Source organism: Daldinia loculata (genome assembly GCF_022478755.1).
Source record: "Daldinia loculata strain CBS 113971 unplaced genomic scaffold F4817scaffold_50, whole genome shotgun sequence".
Lineage (NCBI taxonomy): Eukaryota > Fungi > Ascomycota > Sordariomycetes > Xylariales > Hypoxylaceae > Daldinia > Daldinia loculata.
The window spans coordinates 15,317-39,307 of NW_026054904.1; the positions used below are offsets into that span (position 1 = coordinate 15,317).

The 23,991-nt window shown below is 47.2% G+C and overlaps 8 protein-coding genes across 8 annotated transcripts; 4 read left to right on the forward strand and 4 right to left on the reverse strand.

Moving 5' to 3' along the window:
• Nucleotides 1-1,184: 1,184 nt before the first annotated feature.
• On the reverse strand, nucleotides 1,185-2,522 carry F4817DRAFT_346587 (uncharacterized protein). Its single transcript, XM_049304423.1, has 2 exons — nucleotides 2,109-2,522; nucleotides 1,185-1,999 (listed from the first exon to the last, which is right to left on the reverse strand). The coding sequence occupies exon 2, from the start codon at nucleotides 1,898-1,900 to the stop codon at nucleotides 1,289-1,291; it is 612 nt and encodes a 203-aa protein (XP_049156161.1). The 5' UTR covers nucleotides 1,901-1,999; nucleotides 2,109-2,522; the 3' UTR covers nucleotides 1,185-1,288.
• A 52-nt stretch (nucleotides 2,523-2,574) lies between these two features.
• Nucleotides 2,575-4,950, reverse strand: F4817DRAFT_346588 (nicotinate phosphoribosyltransferase). Its single transcript, XM_049304424.1, has 2 exons — nucleotides 4,241-4,950; nucleotides 2,575-4,180 (listed from the first exon to the last, which is right to left on the reverse strand). The coding sequence occupies exons 1-2, from the start codon at nucleotides 4,434-4,436 to the stop codon at nucleotides 2,967-2,969; spliced, it is 1,410 nt and encodes a 469-aa protein (XP_049156162.1). The 5' UTR covers nucleotides 4,437-4,950; the 3' UTR covers nucleotides 2,575-2,966.
• A 40-nt stretch (nucleotides 4,951-4,990) lies between these two features.
• F4817DRAFT_346589 (Sec61beta family-domain-containing protein) lies at nucleotides 4,991-6,168 on the forward strand. The gene is made up of 4 exons (XM_049304425.1): nucleotides 4,991-5,275; nucleotides 5,408-5,612; nucleotides 5,669-5,764; nucleotides 5,818-6,168. The coding sequence occupies exons 1-4, from the start codon at nucleotides 5,273-5,275 to the stop codon at nucleotides 5,850-5,852; spliced, it is 339 nt and encodes a 112-aa protein (XP_049156163.1). The 5' UTR covers nucleotides 4,991-5,272; the 3' UTR covers nucleotides 5,853-6,168.
• Nucleotides 6,169-6,330: 162 nt separating this feature from the next.
• Nucleotides 6,331-8,002, reverse strand: F4817DRAFT_346592 (NAD(P)-binding protein). Its single transcript, XM_049304426.1, has 2 exons — nucleotides 7,611-8,002; nucleotides 6,331-7,532 (listed from the first exon to the last, which is right to left on the reverse strand). Exon 2 carries the CDS (start codon nucleotides 7,501-7,503, stop codon nucleotides 6,532-6,534), a length of 972 nt encoding a protein of 323 aa, XP_049156164.1. The 5' UTR covers nucleotides 7,504-7,532; nucleotides 7,611-8,002; the 3' UTR covers nucleotides 6,331-6,531.
• A 1,219-nt stretch (nucleotides 8,003-9,221) lies between these two features.
• Nucleotides 9,222-14,161, forward strand: F4817DRAFT_217896 (glycosyltransferase family 1 protein). The gene is made up of 6 exons (XM_049298776.1): nucleotides 9,222-9,897; nucleotides 9,962-10,631; nucleotides 10,680-10,916; nucleotides 10,973-11,740; nucleotides 11,800-12,605; nucleotides 12,664-14,161. The coding sequence occupies exons 1-6, from the start codon at nucleotides 9,657-9,659 to the stop codon at nucleotides 13,968-13,970; spliced, it is 4,029 nt and encodes a 1,342-aa protein (XP_049156165.1). The 5' UTR covers nucleotides 9,222-9,656; the 3' UTR covers nucleotides 13,971-14,161.
• Nucleotides 14,162-14,971: 810 nt separating this feature from the next.
• Nucleotides 14,972-15,482, forward strand: F4817DRAFT_318745 (uncharacterized protein; the record flags this gene model as incomplete). Its single annotated transcript, XM_049300954.1, has 2 exons — nucleotides 14,972-15,146; nucleotides 15,295-15,482. 2 exons carry the CDS (start codon nucleotides 14,972-14,974, stop codon nucleotides 15,480-15,482), a joined length of 363 nt encoding a protein of 120 aa, XP_049156166.1.
• Nucleotides 15,204-18,525, reverse strand: F4817DRAFT_346597 (tRNA synthetases class II-domain-containing protein). Its single transcript, XM_049304427.1, has 4 exons — nucleotides 18,149-18,525; nucleotides 17,022-18,091; nucleotides 15,772-16,972; nucleotides 15,204-15,711 (listed from the first exon to the last, which is right to left on the reverse strand). The coding sequence occupies exons 1-3, from the start codon at nucleotides 18,420-18,422 to the stop codon at nucleotides 15,923-15,925; spliced, it is 2,394 nt and encodes a 797-aa protein (XP_049156167.1). The 5' UTR covers nucleotides 18,423-18,525; the 3' UTR covers nucleotides 15,204-15,711; nucleotides 15,772-15,922.
• A 1,541-nt stretch (nucleotides 18,526-20,066) lies between these two features.
• On the forward strand, nucleotides 20,067-23,542 carry F4817DRAFT_346598 (ANTH-domain-containing protein). The gene is made up of 5 exons (XM_049304428.1): nucleotides 20,067-20,777; nucleotides 20,845-21,082; nucleotides 21,154-21,344; nucleotides 21,409-21,517; nucleotides 21,573-23,542. Exons 1-5 carry the CDS (start codon nucleotides 20,730-20,732, stop codon nucleotides 22,886-22,888), a joined length of 1,902 nt encoding a protein of 633 aa, XP_049156168.1. The 5' UTR covers nucleotides 20,067-20,729; the 3' UTR covers nucleotides 22,889-23,542.
• Nucleotides 23,543-23,991: the final 449 nt, after the last annotated feature.

A 23,991-nucleotide genomic window follows, 5' to 3' on the forward strand; every position in this document is an offset into this window, starting at 1 on the left:
GGTTGTAAAATAGGAAGAAGCTGTTAATGCTACTAGGAGTTATGCATTAGAATGGAGGAGCACAAGAAGGGGAATAGCAACCTGGACTGTGCGTGATATTCATGACATTGCTGTCGCAATGGACGGATGGGATTGACATGTACCTTCTGTACCTAAACATAGAGGGGTTATCATTGTAATTAGAAGGGAACTGCCAACATCAAATTGGGAACTTCTGCCCCTCACAGGATCACTTGGTCAAGTGGTTAGATCACCGAACTGTCGTCACGACAGTTCGATCCTAGTGGGAGGCAGGTTTTTCCAATTCGGAACCGTACATATGCACCCCCAACTCAAACTTGGGTGGTTAATGAGTCGAAATGATTCAATGTAGTTGCCTCGAGGAAGATTCATGACAGCTGGCAGTGGCTTCGCGCTCGGGTGGGATTGATGACCGAGGTTAATGTCTTGGTATTAAGCGACGCAATCACTCACAACCTTGGAAATGCAGTACGAGTTCCTATTTTTTTTTCGAAGCCTTTCTAATGTAAACCCTTAGTTAGCTACTCCGTCCAACGTAGATAGGTTAGGTAGGTACCTAACAACAATTCACTTCTACCATTTTTGGTCGGTATTTCTACAAACACACAAAAAGCCAACCGGATAGAAATTACCGTACAGTAAATGAACCCTTAGGTATATAGAAATTAGTTAAGCCAGAAGAAATATATAATAGCTTACCACAAATCACAGCTTTTATTCAAATAAAAATTAATTTTAATATTCGTAAGCAATCTATTGCCACCTACAGCCAACAAACCTCCAACACAGCATGTTATAAATACCTATAACATTTAATTACATAACAACCCATTAACTACACGTACCAAAGCCCTTCTGACAACCAGTACCACAGTAAGTACTTCCAGCGCCGCAATAACCATACTAGCTACAACACTGCCCCGAGGGACACGCCGTGCCAAACCCTGTTCCGCAGCGATTGTTGGTTGAAACCGGCAGTGGACTTCGTCGGGGCGGCGGTCGAAGTCGTACTCGGCGTCAGAGTCCGTGTGGAGGTCGTGGTGGAACTATGTAGTCGGAACCGGGGCCTGCTAAAAATAAACCGGGCTTACGTCAGCAATCTGATCTCCATTACACGTGGAGATGATGTCATATCATATATCAATATAAAGTTCATATCAAAGGACCAAGACGGACAATAGGGGAGGAAGGAAGGGGTTAGCAGAAATGTAACTCACCACGCAAGATAACTTCGTATCCGCCGTACTCAACGTATTCAAATCCCTCTTCATATTCTGATAAAAGTCCAGCCCGCTAGCCACATTCGCCGCCGAAATTCGCCCGGCAGCCCGACGAACAAGCGCGCGTTCTTGCTCGCCGTGCCGCCCAGCCACAACGTCCACGTGAAGCCGCTGGTGTTGGACGGCCCGCCGGCGAGGTAGTTGAGGTTAGCGGCGGCGGAGCATTGCGGCGTGTTGTATGTTGTATGTAGTATTGGATGAACAGCATGTCGACGATGCTGTGCTGCAGCGCGTCGGTGAGGTTTATGTCCGGGACGACGACGCATTGCGGCGACGCGGTGACGAAGAGGGTCTGGCCTGCCGCGGAGCTGAAGTTGGCGCGTAGCTGGTTCGTCGGCGCGATGTATCCGGCCCAGGTGTCGGTGGGCGGGTGCTCGATGTAAGTCTAGGTCGAAGCCGTCGACGCTGAAGCCGACGCCGTTGTAGTGTAGTCGAAGGGGCGCGGCTTGCCGGCGTTGACCTAGGTTGTTGTGCGCGGGCCGAAGAGGCCCTATGGCGTGCTGGCGAAGTTGGTGCCGTCGGTTGCGCCTGTGAGTTGGTACTCTGCTGTAGCTCCACCTAGAGATAGGAGAATCTTCTTGTTGCTCGTCTGGCGGCATGTGTATAGGTCGTGCTGGATATTAGGGCATTGGTAGAGGTGGTTGTTGGTCGCGTTGTTCACGCTGTTATATCCCGGGCCTGGATACACGCTATAATAGGTAGGTAAGTCAGATTGTATGTGTCATTTAAAAGTCGAGACTTCCGGACTTGAGAGTAGTAGCCCCCTATCCAAGTAGGCTAAGATGCTAATTTCTACCCCTGAGCCAGATCAAAAAGGGGTGAATGAAATGATACATACGTGGAACCGCATTGGTTTCCGAAGTTGCTCCCAGGAAAGCCATTAGCTTGTGCTGGGAATAAATTCACAAAAGATAAGACGATGACGTCGATACTCGAGTCGGCGCAATAGGTGCTAAGCGCAGGTTGATTTGGTCCTTGGTCCTTGGCCCTACGTTGGGATAATGAGTGTCAGAGGGGCGACACTGTGGAGAAGTAACTGCTCACGTAGTAGACGACGACGTTGTTCTTAGATGTTGTGCTAAACGCGGCCTGTGCGGTAGACAGCAATGTAGATGCCAAGGCAAGGCTGAAGGCGGAACGAATCATCGAAATTGAGTTTTGTGCTCTCGATGCTGTTAGACAGACGTTCTAATAAAAATGGAAATCGGGAAAATCAAACAATGATACGCCTACGAGGCTAGAATTCTACAATTGGCCTCGCTGTAAATGGCTTGCTTGGTCGAATGAGTTATTCCAGAGCAATAAGCTCGCGATGGTCTATTTTATAAGTCCAAGGAAGGCCCTCTAACAGATGACATACACACATCGCCTACACGCTTCCTAGGTCCTCATGAAATTGACTACGAGGTGCGTATCTCTATTGGCTCATCCTGATGATCACTGGTCCACCTACATGGTAAACATTTAGAAATACCTTAAGGGTCTGTCTAATCCACCTCTTTAATGGTCTACCATTAGATGCCACGGCTAGCCAATGGTAGCGCGACTCAGGCACGACTCTGGAGTGGCGAGGTCGGATTTTCGAATAATCCAGCAAGTAGCCATCTAGACATTAGCTGACTCGCTTGCGGAAGGAAACCGCACATAACGCTCAAGTCAGCCTCTTCATGGCTTTGTGATGTCATCAGCCTTCCCCCATCTTGACGTCTCGTCTCCGCCCGCCCAATCCTTCTCTACGTAACCCAGCAACTGCTTAACTTCCGCCACCTTGGCTGAATCGCCTGTGTTCTTCCCAATATTATCACTGATCTTGATCGCCGGATTTCCAGCAGCGGAACTCAGCTTTATGACAATATTTAGGGGTACCGATTTCTTCCCCGTGCTGAGATGAACGAAGTCGTTTGTCAAAAATGTGCCGACACCAAACGTTGGCTGGAAGCCATACTCTTCGGATATCCGCTTGTACTCGATACACTTATCGATATCCAACGAGTCAGAGAACACGATTGTCTTCTTATCCTTGATGCCCTGACTGTCGTAGAATTTGCGCATCAGTTTGACGAAATCCGCAGGGTTGCCAGAATCCTGCCGTACTCCGCTGTATACTTCGGCATAGCTCCGGGATGAAGTTGTAGTTTGGGCACCTTCATCCTGGGCCGGAATATTCGGAGTATTTGGAAGATATCTGATAGGCTTACTAAATGCCTTTAAAAATTCCGGAGTGCCAAATGTGTCTGTCAATGCGATTCCTAATACGCCCTCGCCAAAGCAACCAACCCATCGGCGTAGCGCCTCTTCGGTTGCTGTTTGATAATCATTCGTGATAGCTGCGATGCCCATAAACCACTCGTGCGCAACAGTTCCGATAGGCGGTAGGTTGAATCGCATAGCTAGGTGGACATTGCTAGTTCCCGAGAGCTTTCCCGGGAAACCACGCTTCTGTGCCTCTTTGCTAGCTTTCACGAGACCTCTGAAGACTAACGCTTGGGTGTGATAATCTCTCCGTCTACGAGTTCCGAATTCGGAGAAGATGCATCCTGCTTCAAGGAGGCGCATGCCCTTGTCATATGCCTTTTCCTCTTGGCCGTCGTAATTCCAGTCCGTGTCCATGAACTTGAAGTACGCCTCAGACGTCAGGGCAAGAAGTGGGATCTCATATAGTATAGTGTCAACCCACTTGCCCTTAATCTCAATGTGGATGTCGCCTAGTTCGTCTTCCGCCCCGGTGTCCGCCCCCACGGGGTGGAAAGTCGGATTTAGTTGTTCGCGGGGCTTGAGCCGGAATTCCTTCAAAAAGTCTAGGTATGGAGCCGAAAGATATTTGCAATGCGTCTGCAAGAAATGGAGTTCGTCATCGGAAAGTGAGATATTGCCAAGCTCTGATAAATATCAAGGATCAATAAATAAGCGCCATCAGATATATAAGCGAGTTTACCTACTACTAATTTGTTCGCAGAGCCACGAGAAGGCCTTGCGCGACAATTTCTTCTCCGGAGTACGGTTGGTAAATGCATATGTGACAGGCACGTCAGTGTAATATTTGAAGACGGCGCATTGCATTGTCAATTTGTATAAATCGGTGTCGAGAAAGGATATGACACCTTCCGGGAAGGGCGTTGACCAGTCAAAATCCATCTTAATAGTAATCGGAGAGTAGATGAGGGAGGTTTTAAAGGAGGATATGTGAGATTCCTAGATGTTGGCAAGCAGTTGGATAAACTGCGCAATAAATACAACACGATGGGTGAGATTTCCTTGTCTTAGGAACATCAGTCTTGAAATGATTTCCTCTTATAATCTTTATACCCAGAATCTTGTGTCTAAAAACCAATACACGGAAATGGCTCAAATTATTGGCTGGCCTTGTGAGTTTGCTTGACGATATGCGCAGCGTCTTTTAAGTTGCAGGATGCGTCACCCCACCATTACAACCTCAGGTTTCAATGGGTCTTTGTGTGAGTGAGAAACTGCATGGAAGATTAACAAGCAAGGTGGGGGGTTTACTCAATTAATCGGATCTGCCCGGTTCTTCACATGCGCAAAAGCTAAGCTTGATCTATTAAGGTTAACTAACCTTTTAACCTTATGTAAGTTGTCTCAGTCATAGGGTTTCTGAGGCTTGAGTCTTATTGGCTAGAATCGGTATTAGTGTACGGAATAACTAATGTTAGATATCTAAGACAAGTTATGTAATCAAAGCTTTAAAAATCAAGCCTAGAGCACCGGACAAAGTGATTTTCCAGCTCCTACCATGGGACAGGGTCTGAGCTTTCCAAAATCGTGGCCTCAATTGAACCCCGGATTTTTTGGGGACAGCTCCTAATGACCACGCTATTCATCGTCCACACGCGACTCTATCTTCTTCTATCTATCTTCTTCTATCTACCTTCACTTTTCCAATCCTTAACAATCGCGTAAAGGAAACGTTCTTTGTCTTCTAGTTTATTCTCCAGCCGTCTCTAATTTTCGCAATGGTATGTTTTATTCTATGATATAAGTCGCCTGTAATACGAAACATAGGAGTCGAACGATATATTAGTTCAACGATCATCTGTCGGGTTCTACTCATTGTTCGTTGGAATCGCGCTGACATCTTACGCATGTAGTCTTCTCCTCGCGCAGCTTCTCCCGTCAACTCGCCGGCCGCTACTGGCTCGAGCACCGGCCGTCCCTCCTCTCCTGCTCCTCCCGGAGGTGCCCGAACTGCCATCCGACGAAGGGCCGCTGCCGACCAGAAGGAAAAGATTGCAAATGCGCGACCGAGCAGCACTCGCGCCGCTGGTGCGGGTGGTAGCAGCAGCACAATGCTACGTATGTGAAAAGAAGCCATGCTCGGCATGATGGGGCTAGGTATTAACGTAGTCTAGGTCTCTACACGGACGAATCTCCCGGATTGAAGGTTGATCCTGTCGTTGTCTTGGTTCTCTCTCTGGTCTTCATCTTCAGTGTTGTTGCTTTACACGGTATGTTAAGACGTCTTGATTACATCACACTTTTGTACTAATACCTTTCTCAGTTATTGCGAAGATCACTCGACGATTCTCAAGCTAGATGAATAACGACGGTTAATTGTGTTAATGAGGGTGTTGTGTGACCACCGAAGACGGCGCGGTATGATCAACTGCGACTCTTCTTTGGATGCGCAGAGGGCGATTGACAGGCAGGAAATAGGCACGGCAGCAGTGATGTTGAACCAACTTTACTAGTTTAGAGTCAGTGCCCAGATTCTAGCGGACTAGTCTCATGTACTATATCAAAATCTGGCAGGATCGCGGAAAGTTTCTTTGCCTTAACTGAGATGACATTACACAGGCGTTGTGCGCAGTTGCTCGCGTTTTAAGAAAATATTATTGCAAGTCATAACGAGTTCATAACTTTGCCCATATGATGAAATGAAGCGGGTGGTGGTGTTGCCTTAGGTATAGTATTTTACTTTTACGATATTCGTGTTACTAGGAGATGTTCGATACGGCACAGAATGTTCCACGTATTATGCGGTCAAACTACAAGCTGACATCTGTCACAATAAAGACTAGCAACTAATGTTATAATCGTCTTTATTTTCAAGTAACCTAGCTTGGAGTAAAGATCACATTTGGCCTATATAGCTACATCAAATCCAAGTTCGAATCCGAATCTAATAGCTATTCAACCCCTTGATTTTCTAGGCTTCCTTCAAGCGAAAGGTTACATAGGTAGCTTACCAGACCGAACAAGTGCGAGGCATTCCTTAAAAGTCAAACTTCTGGCCCACTAGCTTCTCGCTAATCTCCCACAGCTTGCGAGCAGCCTCTGGGTCGGTGGCGTACTCGTGCGGAGCGACAATTTGGCAATCTACGATGTACGACCCAGGTCTGTCGTCGAAGTCTGGGTCTAGTGCTGCGGCGAGTAGCGGTGCGGCTCCCTGGGACAAGGTCTTCCTCTGGCCCACACCGCCCCAGGGCTTTCCGGGGTTGTTACGTTGGGCTATCTCGGCGATCCTGCTGAAGTCGTACTCGACTAGGTGGGTAGCTAAGTTGGTACCGTAGATGGTACCGGGGTGCGGCGCGTAGGACTTGATGCCCTTGCTGGCCAACCGCCGCGATAGCTCGACCGAGTACAGGATGTTGGCGGTCTTGGCTTGGCCGTACGCGCTCCAACCGTCGTACGCCTTGCCGTCGGAGAAGTTGTAGTCATCGCCGCGGAAGGGACCAACGCCGTGGCCTCTGCTCGTCACGTTGACGATGCGGGCACCGGGAGCCGCGGCGATGATCTTGTTGATGATGAGATTGGTTAGGAGAAAGTGGCCGACGTGATCCGCCGAGAACGTCAACTCGATTCCTTGCTTGTCCAGCGTGTAGTCTACGACGTTCATAATGCCGGCATTGTTGATGACGACATCGATCTTCGGGATCGAAGCGTCGTTGTTGATTTTCTCCGCAGCTGCTCGGACGGAGTCGAAGTCGGTCAGCTCGCAGGTGATGAAGGTGGTCTTGACGTTGGGGTCGATGCTTGCGATCTCCTCCAACACAGGGTCGACCTTGGCCTTGGTCCGGCTCACGAGGATGAGGTGTGCTGGCGACTCGCGGGCTAAGGAGATGGCGGTTTGGGCGCCAAGACCTTTCGCGGTAGTTCCGGTGATGAGGAATGTGCGTCCCTTGATCTTGTCGGCTAAGGCTTTGACTAGCTCTTCGCTGGTTGTGGAGAATCCAAAAGGAGACATGATGTCGAAAAGCCAAGTGCTGTTTTATTCTGCTTGTAAAGAATTGTTATAAGGTTGTGCTAATTGAGTGTCTCTTTTTGTAGATAGTTCACTGGCTTGAAACCTACATATATATACCTGATGTTTACCCCCCATTCGACCACTAGCATCGGCGATATCACCAAGTCAATCGTCGTTAGGCCATATGTCGAAGAATTCTATTAGTAATTATTTGAGTCATAGCTCTAATACGCCATACCTGCCATAGTAGTAGTATCATATTCTAGCTATAATCTTGATGTCATCTGCAACACCCGGATCTTGGACGGGGTTTTGGCGGAGACGAGGTTTTAGCGGAGTTAAGACCTACAACCCGAACACTCTCGGTAACTTATGAGTAGCACTAGGTAAGACGTGGAAATAGATTCATCTAGATCTCATGATCTAGGTAACAACTATCAAGATTCCTGGGTTGTGAATCTGGCCGATGGCGTTCTAGAAGATGAAACGGGGATTGGACGGAGTTAAGTGTGAGCAACAACACAAATTCTTTAATGATATATATTTATTAGTTATCCCCTTTTCTCAGATCACCTATATTCTTTCTTCTTCTACTTCACCGCCGGCGAATTCCAAGCATACCATTAAACTCACTATACGCGCGACTCGTCACATGGGCCCATATCTTCATGTTTGTACATTTTAGCGAACATAACCAATATACTAAGGATAACCCAATTTTTATTCCGAGCCATTTTGTTATACTAGCATTTCCCCTGTTTTCTTATCGAGTTATCTACTTTCCTTGTTAGGTTTATATCTGCAATATATTCTTTTCTACGAATCTTCAGCATAGTTCCTTGAGACTTCTGTATAGTCAGTGCTTCGTGAGACACCTTTTATACTTAATCAATATAACTGAATCCCTTGATGTTCTAAGATACTCCAATGGTATCTCCTTCATAGATATCCCAAGCTAATGGCAACCATGTGTATTTACATCTGAGACAGGCGGTTAGGTATTTATTATGTTCAGTGAATTTGACGATCGTATTGAGGCTGTCTTCGCGGCCTATCATTGTACTATGGGTTTACGAAAATTCTCGTATCATATTGGAGTAAAGTCCGAGCTGAGCTTGTCTGTACTACATCATGTGACATTGCGGGATCTACCGTGTCGGTTGCCTTATGACGTTGATCTGTATAAAGTAGTACTGATACTTAAGTATCCAATAAGGCTGACTTTGCTCTCACTCAGCCACGATCCTCGCGTCACTAATTGTCACTACTTTTACAGGGATTGGGGCTTAAATCCTTCGTATTTCGCATTTCGCATCAGCCCCCACGACCCCTCGCCGATGTCCCAGTGAAAGTTCGTACCTACGTCAACACCGCAAGCCACGTAAACATTTCTTAAAATCGAACGACCCCTAAACACTACAGACCCCTTTTCAAAAGACGAAATTGTCATTCGCATTTCATAGCGCAAAATGGCTATAAGGTAATTCGCTAGCCAAGCTGTTTGAGGCCGAGGAAATCCGAAGTTCGCTTAGGATGCGAGGTTCGCGGTGCGTTTGCGGTCTAACAGGTACAGGTACGGATTAGGTATGTTTAAATCTAACAGGGTACGCACGCGCACCGCCAGGCATCCAAATAAAACAGCCCCCGCTCTAGAACTAGCCGCAAGTATGTAGGTGGATAACTAGTGGGGCTTCTAGAGCATCATCCCCTGTTTTAATCCCTGTTCGGCAATACATCATCGATGCTTTTTTAACCACAAAGTTGCTTGCTACATATCATATCCCGCGAATCGCAAAAGCTTCGTGATCTGGATCATTATTCTGGTAGTACCTTGCATTTACCTTACGCAATATCTTATTGTACCTCCTACTCCACAAGACAAAACTGTCGCCGATAAATTCCAATTATATACCATTGCTCTGCTTTCTTTCAACTCTTTTACATTCTCGTGAATTGTGATACCCAAGTTGACTGAATAATATTCGTTTGCGCCGATTCATGTGATACCCCTCCTTTTATCTTTTCTCCCCTCTATATCTATATCTCAAGCTTTACTGTCACATTTATCTCTGCACTCCTCGATAACTCTGGCTATATCTTATACATTCCCTCCCTCGTATGCCGTATTGATTATCTAGCTTAGATCTGTCACTATGACGATAGTTGACGAGAAGGCTGCGCTTCGCCGTGCCGAAACCAGTAGATCTGCTCAACGTCCAGGTCGCACCTCTTTCAGCAACGCTCCGGAGGTCGTGCCGCCTGGTTACAATAGCGGTCATATATCTACAGACTTCGAACTTGGGGCAGAAGATGATGTCCCTCCGGCCTATAGCGAAGTACACGATCGCTTCTCTCTTCACCAAACAGGGTTTGAGGCAGGGGCTGCCGTCACTGGTAGGTTTTATTATTATTATTAAGTCCTAGCGCTTTTGTAGCTGATTAAGATGTTTCACGATAGATGACGGCCGAGTTAATATCAACATCAATCAAACGAATAGGCGCCTAGCCGACTTGTTAGCGCCCGCCTTACGTTATCAGGAGTCTATAACCGAGGAACCTCTTCCGCCTGCCTATATCCCTCCCAGCTTAGGTGGTTTACCGGGACAGACCCCCCCACCCCGGTTGAATGTTGTTATACAGATCGTGGGGTCACGAGGTGACGTCCAGCCATTTATCGCCCTCGGACAAATCTTGAAGGACACATATGGCCACCGTGTGAGAGTCGCTACTCATTCTACCTTTCAAAAGTTCGTCGAGGACAATGGCCTTGAGTTTTTCAATATTGGAGGCGATCCTGCCGAGCTCATGGCCTTTATGGTGAAGAATCCGGGGTTGATGCCGGGTATTGATGCGTTAAAGAGCGGAGAAATTACCAAGCGAAGAAAAGGTATCGAGGACATTGTACTTGGCTGTTGGAGATCTTGTATCGAAGCTGGAGATGGCCTGGGACCGGCACCGAGATTCGACCGTAAGAGTAAAGACGGCGAAGACGACTTCAATCCAGTTCCGTTAGACGATGGTTCGGGTCATAAGCCATTTGTCGCGGACGCCATCATTGCGAATCCTCCTAGTTTTGCGCATATCCACGTGGCTGAGAAGCTCGGAATCCCTTTGCACTTGATGTTCACGTAAGTCTCTCAAAAACTCGCAGATGAAATTTCTCTAAGATCTATAAGCATGCCTTGGTCGCCGACAAAAGCATTTCCACAACCTCTCGCGAATATCCAATCATCAAATACAGATCCCGTCACTACGAACTATCTTTCCTACGCAATGGTCGAGATGATGACATGGCAAGGACTTGGCGACGTTATCAACCGCTTTCGTACAAAAATACTTGACCTTGAGCCTCTCTCAGTGCTCTGGGCCCCTGCTTTATTGACCCGCCTTCGGATTCCCTACACATACTGCTGGTAAGTTCAATTAGAGCCCTATTCAAGCGTAACTTAAGTCTTATATTGTGTCTTAGGTCACCAGCGCTCATTCCCAAACCAAATGATTGGGGACAACATATTGACGTCGCTGGGTTTTACTTTCTTAATCTTGCATCATCTTATACTCCGGACCCCGAATTAGCAGCATTCCTCGAAGCCGGTCCCCCGCCTGTTTACATAGGATTTGGTTCTATTGTTGTTGATGACCCGGACGGTTTAACACGCACGATTTTTGATGCGGTAGCGGAGACGGGAGTACGGGCGCTCGTTTCGAAGGGCTGGGGTGGATTAGGAGCCGATTCTGTCGGTATACCGGAGGGCGTGTTTATGCTCGGTAATGTCCCTCACGACTGGCTATTCGAGCGTGTCTCCGCCGTCTGCCATCACGGGGGTGCCGGAACTACGGCCGCCGGAATTAATGCTGGCAAACCTACTATTGTTGTGCCATTTTTCGGAGATCAGCCGTTCTGGGGAGCCATGGTCGCGAGAGCCGGGGCGGGACCTGACCCTATCCCTTACAAGAAACTCACAGCGGAAGCACTAGCTAAGGCAATCCGAATGTCATTGATGCCAGAAACCCAGGAACGAGCCCACGAATTGGGTGAGAAGATACGAGAGGAAAAGGGCACGGACGTTGGAGCACACAGCTTCCATAGACATCTCGATGTCGACAGGCTACGTTGTGCTCTAGCTCCCAGCCGGGTCGCTGTGTGGCGTCTTCGGCGAACACAAGTGCATCTTAGCTCGTTAGCCGCCGCGGTACTGGTGAGTAATGGATATCTACGGTATTCGGACCTCAAATTGTGAGCGGGATTGACTTACTTTTCTACTTGTGATTTGGTCTTACTAATTCTCGTCTCAGGTTCCGTCCAAATGAGTACAGCACCGAGGATCATCCAACGGACCCCATTTCGGCATGCGCATCGGCGCTACTGGGAGACATGGGCACCATTGCCATGTCTGCGGTAGACGTTCCTCGAGGTGTTTTCAAAGGAGGAAAAGCATCAGAAACAAAGTCAACGGGGAAAGGCGGCGATTTAGCTACGATTACATCGAAAGGGGCTAGTAGCAGTACGCTGAATCTTGCTGATCAAGCGGATTCGACTACGACACTGCCGCTCTCGGATGTAACCAGTACACAGTCTAACGCATCCGCCGTTCACCCGCTCGGCATGCATCCGATCGCTATGCAATCAGAGGCTAATAGTCTACCTAACTTAGCGCATACTATGTCAGCTACCTCAGGACATTCAAGATCGCCTTCTGAACCAGTGCGCAGTCCCGGTCATCAACGAAATAGCTCAGCTCCAAAAGCAGGAACACCTACCACGAGCGAATCTCTAGAGAGGGCTCTTCATGCTGGAAAAAGCATCAACAATATCGTGGCAACTGGTATGAAGTCTCCTATGAACTTTTGCCTAGGTGCTGCGAGAGGCTTCAGGAATGCGCCGACTTTGTACAACGATGATACCGTTCGTCCCGCGGAGAAGGTTACTAGTTTCGCTAGTGGTCTAAAGGTCGCCGGCAAGGAATTCGGTTTCGGCATGTTCGACGGGATTACTGGGTTAGTAACCCAACCTCTTAGAGGCGCAGAGAAGGACGGCGGTATTGGGCTGCTCAAGGGTTTTGGTAAGGGAATCGGCGGCCTTATGTTAAAGCCTGCAGCAGGTAAGCTACTCCCCGTTCTAATTTGATGCGATTAAGAGCTCGCTCACAGCTCTTTTAGCTTTTTGGTCCATTCCTGCCTATACCATGCAGGGTGTCCATGCCGAAATCAGGTCTCTGTTCGCTCAGAATGCTCAGAAATACATTGTCGCGTCCCGTATTTCCCAAGGCCAACACGACTTTAACGGCGCATCACACCAGGAACGTGAAGACATCGAAGTTCGTTGGCTTGCTAAGAAGGAGCAGATGAAGGGATTCTACACCTGGAAGCAGAAGGAGAAAGGAAAGACTAAGGAAATCACCCCTGCTACACCGACGCATGGAACAGCTATTACGGAGCAAATCGCCGGCAACGAGCCGCAGAGGACGGGATGGCTACAGACAAGAAGTCTATCCAGCGAAGACCGGAGGAAGCTACATGATCAGAAAAGTTCATGGAAGCAAAAGCAGGCGGAATCAGCGGCTACAGGCGGTACGTTTATTGATGAGAAGGTTCGTTCGGTTTCTGGTACAGGTAATACACATGGTGAGGAAGAAGAGTTTGAACGAGCCATTATGATTGCAGTGCGGGAGACATCAACTGGAGACGCAAACGAAGATGCCCGAGTCGAACAAGCGATTCGGTCGAGTGTCAGGGCATTACGAACCAGATCAACAACTATAGGCTCAATGGCCTCGACCAATTCTCGGGCTTCTAGCACGCAAGACTCTGGATACTTCACCGATATCAAACGCCCCCTATCCGGACCGTCGCTACCATTCAGGGCATCATCTGAGGATTCGATGGAAATCACCGACGAGGAATATCAGGCATTAATCGAACAAGCCGTTCAACTGAGCATGACCGAACAGCACGGAAGCGGAGTCCGGAGACACGACCTCGAGGATAGCGAAGACGACGATTTTAAACAGGTGCTTCAGAGGTCACAGACAGATAAGAGTGTAGAAGATCGAGATGAAGAAGTTTATAAGATGGCACTTAAGGCTTCGGAGGCAGAACATGAGAATAAGGGTGGGTTTTCTGACGATGAGGAGCTTAGGAAAGCTATTGAAGCTTCTCAGGTGGAGCAAAACCAAGGAAATAATGGTGATGATGATGAAGAGCTGAGGCGCGCTATCGAAGAGTCCGAGAGGGCTCACAAGGAGGAATTAGCATTGAAGTCGGAAGAAGACATTGTGATGGAATTCGTTAAGAAACAAAGTCTGGCAGAGGACCAGTATCGTAAAGCTAGGGGTAAGGGGAAATATGCCAACTACGAAGACGACGACGACGACGAAGATGAGGAGCTAAAGCGGGCTTTGGAAGAGAGCCTGCAGACGGATAGCAGCAAAGAACTTGGAGGTAGAGGTGGTCCGTCTCGTTTCTAGGGTCAACGGGTCTTTCGGGTGAACATGAGAATGCATGATACATATTGATACCCTTCATTGGTTAGAAAGAAAAGAGGCGGTTATAGTGATACCTAGTAATTATTAGAATAACATGGCTAACGTTACATTTTCACTTGGCGAGGTTGTTGATTTGAGTTGTGAATGCAAGTGAATGCATGTGGTTGAATGGTATGTCGAATTTCACAAGATGAGTTGAGATGTTAGATCGCTATTCTTGGCCTTGGGAGACTAAACTGGAATAGAAACTACCTATAGCCGAAGCTGTAGGGGTGTATTAGGGCCGTCGGATCAGATCGAATCGAATCAAATCGTGATCATGATCGCAAGTGGCGTCGGTAGGAATAGCCTCGCGTCCAAGATATGGTGCATTTTCCTTTTTCAGCCGTGATTCTTCATCCCCCTGTTACATACTCGGGAGTTGAGATCGCAGCTCATCATAACTACATGCCTCGTTAATCACATGCTAGCCCCGGTGGTTACTACGCTTACAGCGGTGATAGTGACGAGTCACATACATTAGGTACCTAGGTAAGTGTGATAGGAGGCCGAAAAAGCAAAGATTTGTCACCCGGTCAGCCCCGTGTTTCCGTTTCCGCTTCCGCTTCTAGACACGTCAATGCTTTTGGGCCGAGTGTGAATGGCGTCATTGGGGGTGGGTTATAGCTGTCTTCTTGTAGACTCTTGTGAATTTGTGAACGCTGGATAGGAGGCTGGAATGCATGGATACGATAGCGTCGATCGGGTGATAGTGGGGGGTTTGGGGGTTATTATGACGATGATGATGATGATGATGACGACGGTGAAGTGTGTAATAAATATGAGGTATGCTATAGCCCTCATCAGGGGGAAAGAAAGGACGTCGTCGAGTATAAGAATAGGACTCAGTCGCCCTTCCAGAGTAGGTATGTCTAGCCATCACAAAGACATTCAACAGCATTGGATTCAATACGCTTAAAAACACAGCAGTTCACCAAAGCAGCATGCCATCCCACAAGAACCAGACCTCCACTCCCACCAGTACCATCTCACACACCTCGCTCCCCATGCACCCCAAGCCCAAGCGCGAGGACGAAAGCCCCGTTTCCGAGCAATCCGACCAGGACATCGCGGAGAGCCCCGCCGACGAGGTCGTAGCTGACTACGATGTAAAGCTCGGTATGTTTTCCTGGCTTCTTACCCCTTACCCCTACCCCTTTTCCCCAAAGCCCCTTATCCAACCTAACTCGTCTAGTCCCAGCGCTTCTATACACGTACGTGTAGCTCTACTATAGGTACCTACCTATGATAACTAACAACTAAAAAGGCAAAGACGAACAGGAAGCCATCGACACTTCCAACATCATCAGCGAGCGCACTCGTCATGCCAAGCCTATCAATGGGAGTTATATCCTGTCAGATGAGGAAGAGGAGGAGGGCGAGGATGTGCTGTTACGTGAGGACGGGACTATTGTGTCTGCGGATGCGGATGCGGATGAGGAGACTGTTGGCTAGATAGATTTGATTTGATTTGAGTTGAGTTATTATTGACATGGCAGTATGGGGTGATTTGACAACAAGAGTTAGTATAGTTAGGAGTTGAGAGTTAGATGTGGAAGGAATCTTGGTCTAGGTCCGAAAGATTTTTCTACGAAAGGGAGGATCGAGTACTGATATCATACCGCTCTTTTCATCGCGCAAGTATAGGTGGATAGATAGGAATATTAGCGAATACAGCAGCTAGCTAGTCGACTCTTTAGCATTTCATTTTACTTGTATTGGCTATCAGACCATAATTACCTACCAATCAAGCAGATGTCAAGTATTAGAGCTTAATAGTCATGGTATGAAGGAGCCTCGAGAAGATGAAGTGGGATCAGATTTATACAGTTGAGAGACCTAGTCTCGTGAAGTATATGTAGGTATACTTGGTATTACAAAAGAAGTTGACGCCCCTATGCATTGAACCCCTGATCTTGCTCCGGTTCTGACTTTGGCTCTGGCTCCGGCTCCGGTTCTAACTTTGGCTCTGGCTCCGGCTCCGGCTCTGACTCTTGGAACATATGATACGTCTTCCGCTGCTCCGGTGTGATCTTAGCCGGGCTACCAACCATCAAGTCCTCGCCCTTGTTCGTCTTAGGGAACGCGATGACATCCTTGATGGACGGGACATCGCACAGCACAGACAGGAAACGGTCGAATCCGAAAGCGAACCCGGCGTGGGGCGGACACCCCGCCCTTAGTGCCTCGAGGAGGTGAGAGAACTCGGCTATGCCCTCGTCCGTCATCTTCAGGACGTCGCGCAAGATGAACTCCTGGTGCTTGGCGGCGTGGATACGGCGGCTTCCGCCGCCGACCTCGACACCGTTGATAACAAGGTCGTAGTGGTCGGCTCTCGCTTGGAGAGGCGAGTACTTGGCGGAGAAGAAGTCTTTAGGGGTAAGCGGAGCCGTGAACGGGTGGTGGGTTGAAGAGAATCCCGCGGTGCCGCCTTGGCCCGGATCCGCATTGTCCCCGTTCGGTGTGAAAAGGGGGAATTCGGTCACCCAGATTACTTTAAACGAATTGTCTTTGGGTATGAAACCCTGCTGAACGGCAGTATCGTATAGCGCTTTTCGAAGCCTGCCTAGGTCAGTAGAACTTCCATGAAACGTCTCTCGTTTTCGTGCGTGGAAGATGATGATGTCTCCGTCTTTGCATCCGTGGTAATGGCTCTCTTTCAATCCCGTAAATTCCTCAAGTTTACGAGCAGATTCGTGTCCAAGAGCCGACAGGCCGTTGAGTGGCTTGCTAGAGTCATAGACCAATACAGCTGGTGTACTTTCAGGACTTGGCTTGACTGTAGTATTGTTGGGTAGAGAGTCCATGAATTTCCGGATGAATTCCCCAGCGGCGTGGGGCGGCAGATCCAGACGAATCTTGATCATTTCGACGTATGAATCTTCCAAGCTTGTAATCTTTTGGATAAATTCTTGAGGCAGGTTGAGATGTGTCGTACCGCGAATCTGTCTCTTAGTAAATGAAAGGGAAGTTCCGCTAGGAGGTTTGACTTACACTTGTTATATGCGGCGGTCTAATGCGCATATCGGGCTTGTCGGTACCAAAATGCTTCATTACCTGAGAGTATGTCATAAACTGGATGTCGCGATATTGAACTCTAGGATAGCGAGTTATCCCATCTCCGGCTTCTGGTGGCTTTTGGTCTTCCCCTTTACTCTTTTTTTTCTTTTTTTCTGGCCCTTTCGACACAGTTTCGTCGAAACCGACGTAAACCGGATGTTGGATGCCATTGATCTCAGTTGGCGACCATTTTCCACTGAGAAGGAAAAATATTTTATCTAAGAGACCTGAAACGAGCTTCATCACATCAGAGCCGCTGGCAAAGGCCATCTCTATATCGAGTTGAGTGAATTCGGGTTGCCTGTCGGCGCGATGGTCCTCGTCACGGAAGCATTTGGCGAATTGGTAATATCTCGTAATGCCACTGGCCATGAGTATCTGCTTGTACTGCTGTGGACTTTGCGGTAGTGCGTACGCATAACCTTCCCGCCTCGTTGGGACTAGGAATTCCCGGGCGCCTTCTGGAGTAGACTTGAAGAGAAGAGGCGTCTCTACCTGGATAAAGCTTTTGGATTGAAGAAATTTTGAGATGGTTGTCTGTAGAATGCTCCGTAGTTTTAATCTGTCACGGAGGAGAGGATCGAAACGCAACTGTAGATGACGTTGGTGAGGTGGCCACACGGCATCCTTGGAGACGATGATATCCTTTGGAAATGGATTTAGACAATGTATGGACCGTAGTTTAAGATCCCACCTCCGGGGCGACCCGGGTTTGTTCGTGGTATTGGGGGGCTCTTGGAGGGTTCCGGTCACAATAACTGGACTGTAGGCTGGTATGGTCTTAAGGTCTTGGTGAGCCAGGAACTGCCGCGAGCCGTCCTCGTTCCAGGTGGAAACAATCTGAATATTTTTCTGAGAACTGTAATCGAATGCATTACTTAATTCACAGAAGCTCAAGTTTGAGCTCACATCCCTTCGTTTACTAATAAATCCGTGAACGGTCACTTCCTGCCCAGCCTGGTAACCTAGCAAGGGCGTAGCTTGGTGTTGTCTAAGATCGATAACTTTTATATGTATTAGCTACAATCTATTCGGAATGAGTCTCTGTTATTTTATCTTACAATTTGCATTATAAGTTTCCCATTGTGCACTAGGATCAACCGGTACACTTTCGCTGCTTTCAGATTCCGGAGGCGCAGATTCCGCAGGCTCAGAATCTATAGACTCGGTAGCTGTGGATTCAGAACCGGTGGGTTTAGATATCTCATCGTGAAGGGTTCTTGTGTGCTCCAGTCGGAAAATGGGTTGGAATCGACGTGGCAGGGACTGCCCTTTCATGCTCTGAATGCATCTTAGGGTAGTCCTCTGCAAATAGCTTGAGATAATTCGAACCATGGATCCCTCGTCCGACTATTTCGGTTCTTGAGGAGTGGAAGGTTCTAATAACATACCACTGAAAATGTTGAATGTAAAATAAAAAATGGGATGTACCTTAGTACCTATGTTTACATGTAAGGATAGCCCCACATTCATAGGTATCTAGGTACCTCAGGTCCTAGCTTAGCTGAAGCTCTAGCGGATAATTGCGGCTCCGCCCCGGCGCAAAATTCCATTTTCTAGGAAAGCTTCTGCCGAATTTTTGAACTTTTCTTTTCCTTTCTTCTTCATCCTTCCAATTCAAATAAAAGTGAGTTCTTCGACGAATCATCCTATTCCTGCCATATTAAACAAGTTACTAACATTTATTATCGCAGATGATGAAAGCTGCGTGTACCATATGATGTCTTCCTCCTTTCAAAGTTTCAGAACTCTCCCCTTTGGGGCTTAAGCGGTTCTGTTGCAGCGAGAGGTTGGAATCATGAAATGAGCGTTCGACACACCTCGACCTTGTTTACATCGGACGCGAAAAAGCAACTCTGATTACTATTGTAGTTTGGAAGGCTCTAATTTGTTTTCCTCGTTTCCCCCTTTTTCTTTGATTTAATGTAACTGTACCTTATTTGTTAGCTTTTCTTAGCCACGTCTTAGCATGCCTTGTTTTGTACTGATTTCCAAGATATAATGAAAATATTCTCTCCGCTTTCTTCGCATGCTCGGTGATTTTTGTTCATATTTTAGTGGGATTCGATGCTATAACAACATGTGTCTTAGAACGTGACTACATGTTAATACGAATAGGAGGGAGATACAACGCAAACAATGCTTCTACACATTTGCAACTCTTACCGCTAAACTGCCAAGATCGTTAATATAAGAAATCTAAATTGTATCCCTCAATACTCCAGAGCCAAGCATTGTCTTTTACTGGGAATACTATGACCTCATAGCTGACTGAGAGTACTCTGACAATCCCAAAGTTGCCCCGGTCCTACAGCCCAAACGCTAACCCAAGATGGTAAAGTCTACTGTCCGGATTCGCTCTAGCGCCCTTTGGGCTTAACTTTCAAAATAAAATAAAATAATTGATTTTTAATTAATTATAAATTAATTCGAAATTAATTAAATTATTTTTTATTTTTTATTTTTTATTTTTTAAAAAAAAATTTTAAATATGTACGACGGATTACACAGACCAGGTCACGTGCTGATAGGTAGATAGCAGATTAGATAACCAAATACGTGAAGCTATTCGCATTTCGCACCATACAATCTTATACTTGTATATATGCAATTATTCGGCCTTGGTTAATTACCTTTTGTTTCGTAATTATTTCGTTGATAAATTTTTTATATTTTGACAATTGAATGAGTTGAATTGAATCGTTAGATTAGTCGAGTGTGGGACTCTTAAATTTAACCAATCAAATCTAATCAATTAGTTGTGGCCCGTATCTTACTATATTAAGTTAGCGTTTGGGCTGTAGGACCAGGGTAACTTTGGGATTGTCTGTAAACTCAGCTGACTGATATTTGGTTTGTTCCAGAGTTAAATCGGAACCTTGGAAGTCCCAAGGTACTTGGTTCTATGTTTCCACAAAACCGTGCAGGTTTAGGTACACAATATGGTGGCTACGTATGTATAATACGTATGTATAATAGGTAATAGGTACATGCAAGTAGTTATCGATATGTACGTGTATATGAGTGGGTAGGAGATGACATGGACCAAACCTTAAAATTAGATTAGGAGCCCGATATCCCGACCGACGTTTCCCAAACGTGCGGCTGTGTTTCTGGCTGGTTTCTGGCTGGTTTCTGGCTGGTCTCTTTTCTAAACTCCCATTTCTCCAAAGCCTCTAATCTTCTAATCTATAGGACGGTAAACTCCCGACCAAAACAGCAACGACAAAACATAATAACTCATGAGTCAATCATTCGCAAATTAGATATTTAAATGTATTAGTAGTCGTATGGAAAAACAACCCTCTCCGCCCGAAATGGAACAGCCGTAACAAAGCCAACCCCGTCAATGTCCACGAAACTTGAGTCTACTTTAGTCCATCCATCTTCTCCATTTGCTCTGCCACGAACCTAATCAATCCCGACGTCGCACCTCCGATGATGATTGTCGCCTTTGTCCAACATTGAAAATACTCTTACGAATAATTCTCGGCGCTCCCGTTCCAACTCCTCGTGGATAACGATATCGATAGTACCGGCGAATACTTGACCGGAAAGTAAGCCGCCCGACAAACAGACATCTAGTAGCTGAAGCCTCACTCCGTCCTTACCATCATAGCCATCATAGCCATCATAGCCATCATGTCTAGTTCTTTTGAGAAATCCGTCAAGGGTGCAACCAAGATCAAGGTCAGTCCGTGCCTCACGCGGCATGTAAAGTTAAGCCAGTCTAACCCCTGACAATGTTGCTGAGCAGGCCGCTCCTCCGAAAACCAAATATATCGAGCATATCCTTGTCGCTACGCACGCCGGAGAAGCAGGAGTGGGAGAAGTTTTTCGGGCGTTGCAGTTTCGGTTGCGGGACTCGACATGGACCGTAGTACTCAAGAGCTTGATAACAATCCATTTGATGATCAGAGAAGGGTCGCCGGATGCCACATTAGCGTATCTCGCGAAGCATCGAAGCCAGCTAGCAATAGGCTCCTTCACCGATGGTGAGTTAACAAATAGTCTCGGCCTATGCGCCCCGATGACGTCGAGGAAATATTTCTGATGTATATGGTAGCGCAAATTCAGGGGCGAAACATACGACACTATGCCGGCTACCTCGCAGAACGCGTACGCGCATATAGAGATACGAGAATAGATTGGGTCCGAGCTAAAGAAACGCGACTTGAGAAGCTTTCGGTTGACAAGGGATTGCTCCGGGAAACCGAGGCGGTTCAGCATCAGCTTACTGCTCTGCTGAAGTGTGATGTACGTTATGCGATTCTCCCCTAATATAGGAGCGACACTGATTCTGATTCTGACATTCCGGTAGGTTCTTGAGGATCCCGAAAACGAAATTACAATTACTGTGTTCCGACTTTTGGTGCTGGATTTATTAGCGCTGTTCCAGGTCTTGAACCAAGCTATGATCAACATTTTAGGTAGGTTCGAGTTATCTACGAGCGACATACGTCTAGGAGACTAAATGGATATCAGGGCACTTTTTTGAAATGTCAAAGCCAGACGCAGAGAGGGCTTTGGAAATCTACCAGAACTTCACTAAACAAACAGACTACGTCGTACAATATCTGGCTGTAGCGCGACAATGGGAGCCTCATACTAGAGTCGAGGTTCCTAAGCTGAAGCACGCTCCTATCAATCTTCGACGGCAACTAGAGGAATATCTGAAAGATCCTGATTTCGAAATTCATCGAAGGCAATACCTGGCTGAGCTCGAGGCCAAGAAGAAAGGAGGATCTGGTTTGTCTTCAAAAACCGATAAGGGTACTGCGGACTCCAAGGCCGCTACCGCAAAGTCGAATGGACCATCCGCAACTTTATCCAAGCCGCCGCAGGCAACGAGAGGACCGGATCCGGATTTGATCGATTTCTTCGACTCGATCGAGCAGAACCAAACCACAATGGCGGTACAGCCGAATCCTCAGCCGCAGATTACCCAGGCAAACCTTCCTATGTCTACAGGGAACCCTTGGCCTTCAAATACTCCCTTCGCCATACAACCAACCGGCCAGCTCCAAGACAATGGTTTTATACCTCAACAGACTGGCTTCCCAGCTAATAATACCCCTTTCCAACAACAGAATGTTGGCGCTTTCTCCCAGCAACAACAAGTACCAAACCAGATACAGCCGAGTTTCACCGGTGCTGGTTTCGGCGGATATCCACCGCAATCTTTCGCGCCAGGCAGTCTTCCTCCTATACCCCAGAATTCTACGCCTTCTTTCCAGCCTGGGACTTTATCCCCACCTATGCAGACAGGGCTTCAGCCTGGCCAGCAGATAACTAATCCTTTCAGAGCGTCTATGTTGATGGCCAATCCTACTGGAGCACCTAATAATTCCTTTGCCGCACCAACTAGCCCCCAACTTCAGGCCGGCGGTCTTAGCCGGCAAAATACCAATCCATTCGCCAGATCTTCCCCTCAACCTGCCACACCCTTTTCTAATCCTCCCGCCAACTCTCCTTTCCAGTCGCAACCTCCGGTTCAGGCCCAGGCCCCTCCGATTCAAACAACGGCGACGGGCACCAATCCATTCGCCAGGAACTTCGGGCAGCCACAAATCCAACCTCAGAGCCAGCCTCAGACTCAGCCGCAAAGGCCTCAGACGAGCGCCGGGCTTATGCCGCAGCCTACGGGAAGTACGAACCCGTTCCGGCAAGGAGCTTTTGTAAACCACCAGACCGGAATGGGCTGGCAACACGGACATCAGCCGATAGGTGGGGGCCTAGATCAGCTCGAGGCTATGCCGGTGTTCCCTCGACCTGCTACCCAGACGCCTTGGCAGCAGTAGGAAGACGACTAGCGTGATGTATGTAGGAGGGGGTTTGGCAGCTAGAAGAGAAAGAAGACGGTGGCGAAATCGCGTCTCAGGACGTTCTCTAACTTATCACTGAACGCATAGAGCGAGGCGTTATCCTAGGATTTCATAATTTCCCCCCAAGCGCAGGACAAGACTGGAGGAAAGAGGAGAGAAAGAAGGAAGATTTAGGAGAATGGGCTTTACCCAGAAGAAACTAGCAGATGCAGGCAAGAAAGCCAAGATGATTCATCGGATATCCACGGAAGGGTTCCTGTAAAAGAAAAGAAATATAAGATCAGACGTTGCCCCGAGGGGAAATACTATTACCATTACTCTCTCGAAAGGGTTGGCCGGTTGAGCGGAATCACGAGCAAGCAAGCATTGGCGGACTCGAGGTTACTTCATGCGCCTGTATTATTCATGCCCTGTTGACTTCAATTACGTTTAATAATAGGCTATTGCGTAATAGCTCGCATACCGTTGCGCTGCGGGTTATAGTGAAAGAACACTCAACGCTTAGAACTATTTCTACCTAGAGTTGAGCCTCGCAATTCGAATTAGCAGACAGAAGATAGATATTAGCATGTATTCGCGGACGGCGAAGATATAGTTACCTAGGTATATAATTAAATTTCAATAACACCGTGATGCAGTTGTTTATGTATTTTAATCTCCCCTTTGGAAAATACCATGCTTGAACGCCATCGCTGTGTAATTAAATGAAGCCCACATTTGGATTCCACGTCCCTTTACTTCTATGTCATGCTTTATCATGTGTATAGGGATGCAGTTAAACGCTACGACGATGGATGGATATCACTGCAGAGTTGAGGATCATACCCCTGTCAATACCCCTGCAAACCTTAACCCAAACCTTAACCCAAACCTTAACCTTAAACCGTAACCTTAACCCTAATCCCTAATCCTATTCTTAATCGTAAACCGATAGGTTGTTATAATTTAGATTCGGAATTTTTACTTATATATTAATAGTTTTATAAAAAGTAATATTAGTATAAAATAATATTTACAAGCGAAAACAAGTTGTTAACGCAGTGGAAAATGTTTTGGTAATATGAGAAAATATAGTGGTG

Excerpts from the sequence above, each read along its gene's own strand:
- F4817DRAFT_346587 (XM_049304423.1), bottom strand. The coding sequence starts at position 1,900 with ATGCCGCCAGACGAGCAACAAGAAGATTCTCCTATCTCTAGGTGGAGC.
- F4817DRAFT_346588 (XM_049304424.1), bottom strand. The coding sequence starts at position 4,436 with ATGGATTTTGACTGGTCAACGCCCTTCCCGGAAGGTGTCATATCCTTT. Across the intron at positions 4,181-4,240 it reads GCTCTGCGAACAAATTAGTA|AGCTTGGCAATATCTCACTT; the intron begins GTAGGTAAACTC and ends GATATTTATCAG.
- F4817DRAFT_346589 (XM_049304425.1), top strand. Across the intron at positions 5,613-5,668 it reads TAGCAGCAGCACAATGCTAC|GTCTCTACACGGACGAATCT; the intron begins GTATGTGAAAAG and ends AACGTAGTCTAG. Across the intron at positions 5,765-5,817 it reads CAGTGTTGTTGCTTTACACG|TTATTGCGAAGATCACTCGA; the intron begins GTATGTTAAGAC and ends TACCTTTCTCAG.
- F4817DRAFT_346592 (XM_049304426.1), bottom strand. The coding sequence starts at position 7,503 with ATGTCTCCTTTTGGATTCTCCACAACCAGCGAAGAGCTAGTCAAAGCC.
- F4817DRAFT_217896 (XM_049298776.1), top strand. The coding sequence starts at position 9,657 with ATGACGATAGTTGACGAGAAGGCTGCGCTTCGCCGTGCCGAAACCAGT. Across the intron at positions 10,917-10,972 it reads ATTCCCTACACATACTGCTG|GTCACCAGCGCTCATTCCCA; the intron begins GTAAGTTCAATT and ends ATTGTGTCTTAG. Across the intron at positions 12,606-12,663 it reads TATGTTAAAGCCTGCAGCAG|CTTTTTGGTCCATTCCTGCC; the intron begins GTAAGCTACTCC and ends CAGCTCTTTTAG.
- F4817DRAFT_346597 (XM_049304427.1), bottom strand. The coding sequence starts at position 18,422 with ATGGTTCGAATTATCTCAAGCTATTTGCAGAGGACTACCCTAAGATGC. Across the intron at positions 18,092-18,148 it reads GGAAACTTATAATGCAAATT|TTATCGATCTTAGACAACAC; the intron begins GTAAGATAAAAT and ends TACATATAAAAG. Across the intron at positions 16,973-17,021 it reads GACCGCCGCATATAACAAGT|ATTCGCGGTACGACACATCT; the intron begins GTAAGTCAAACC and ends ACTAAGAGACAG.
- F4817DRAFT_346598 (XM_049304428.1), top strand. The coding sequence starts at position 20,730 with ATGTCTAGTTCTTTTGAGAAATCCGTCAAGGGTGCAACCAAGATCAAG. Across the intron at positions 20,778-20,844 it reads AGGGTGCAACCAAGATCAAG|GCCGCTCCTCCGAAAACCAA; the intron begins GTCAGTCCGTGC and ends GTTGCTGAGCAG. Across the intron at positions 21,345-21,408 it reads CTGCTCTGCTGAAGTGTGAT|GTTCTTGAGGATCCCGAAAA; the intron begins GTACGTTATGCG and ends ACATTCCGGTAG.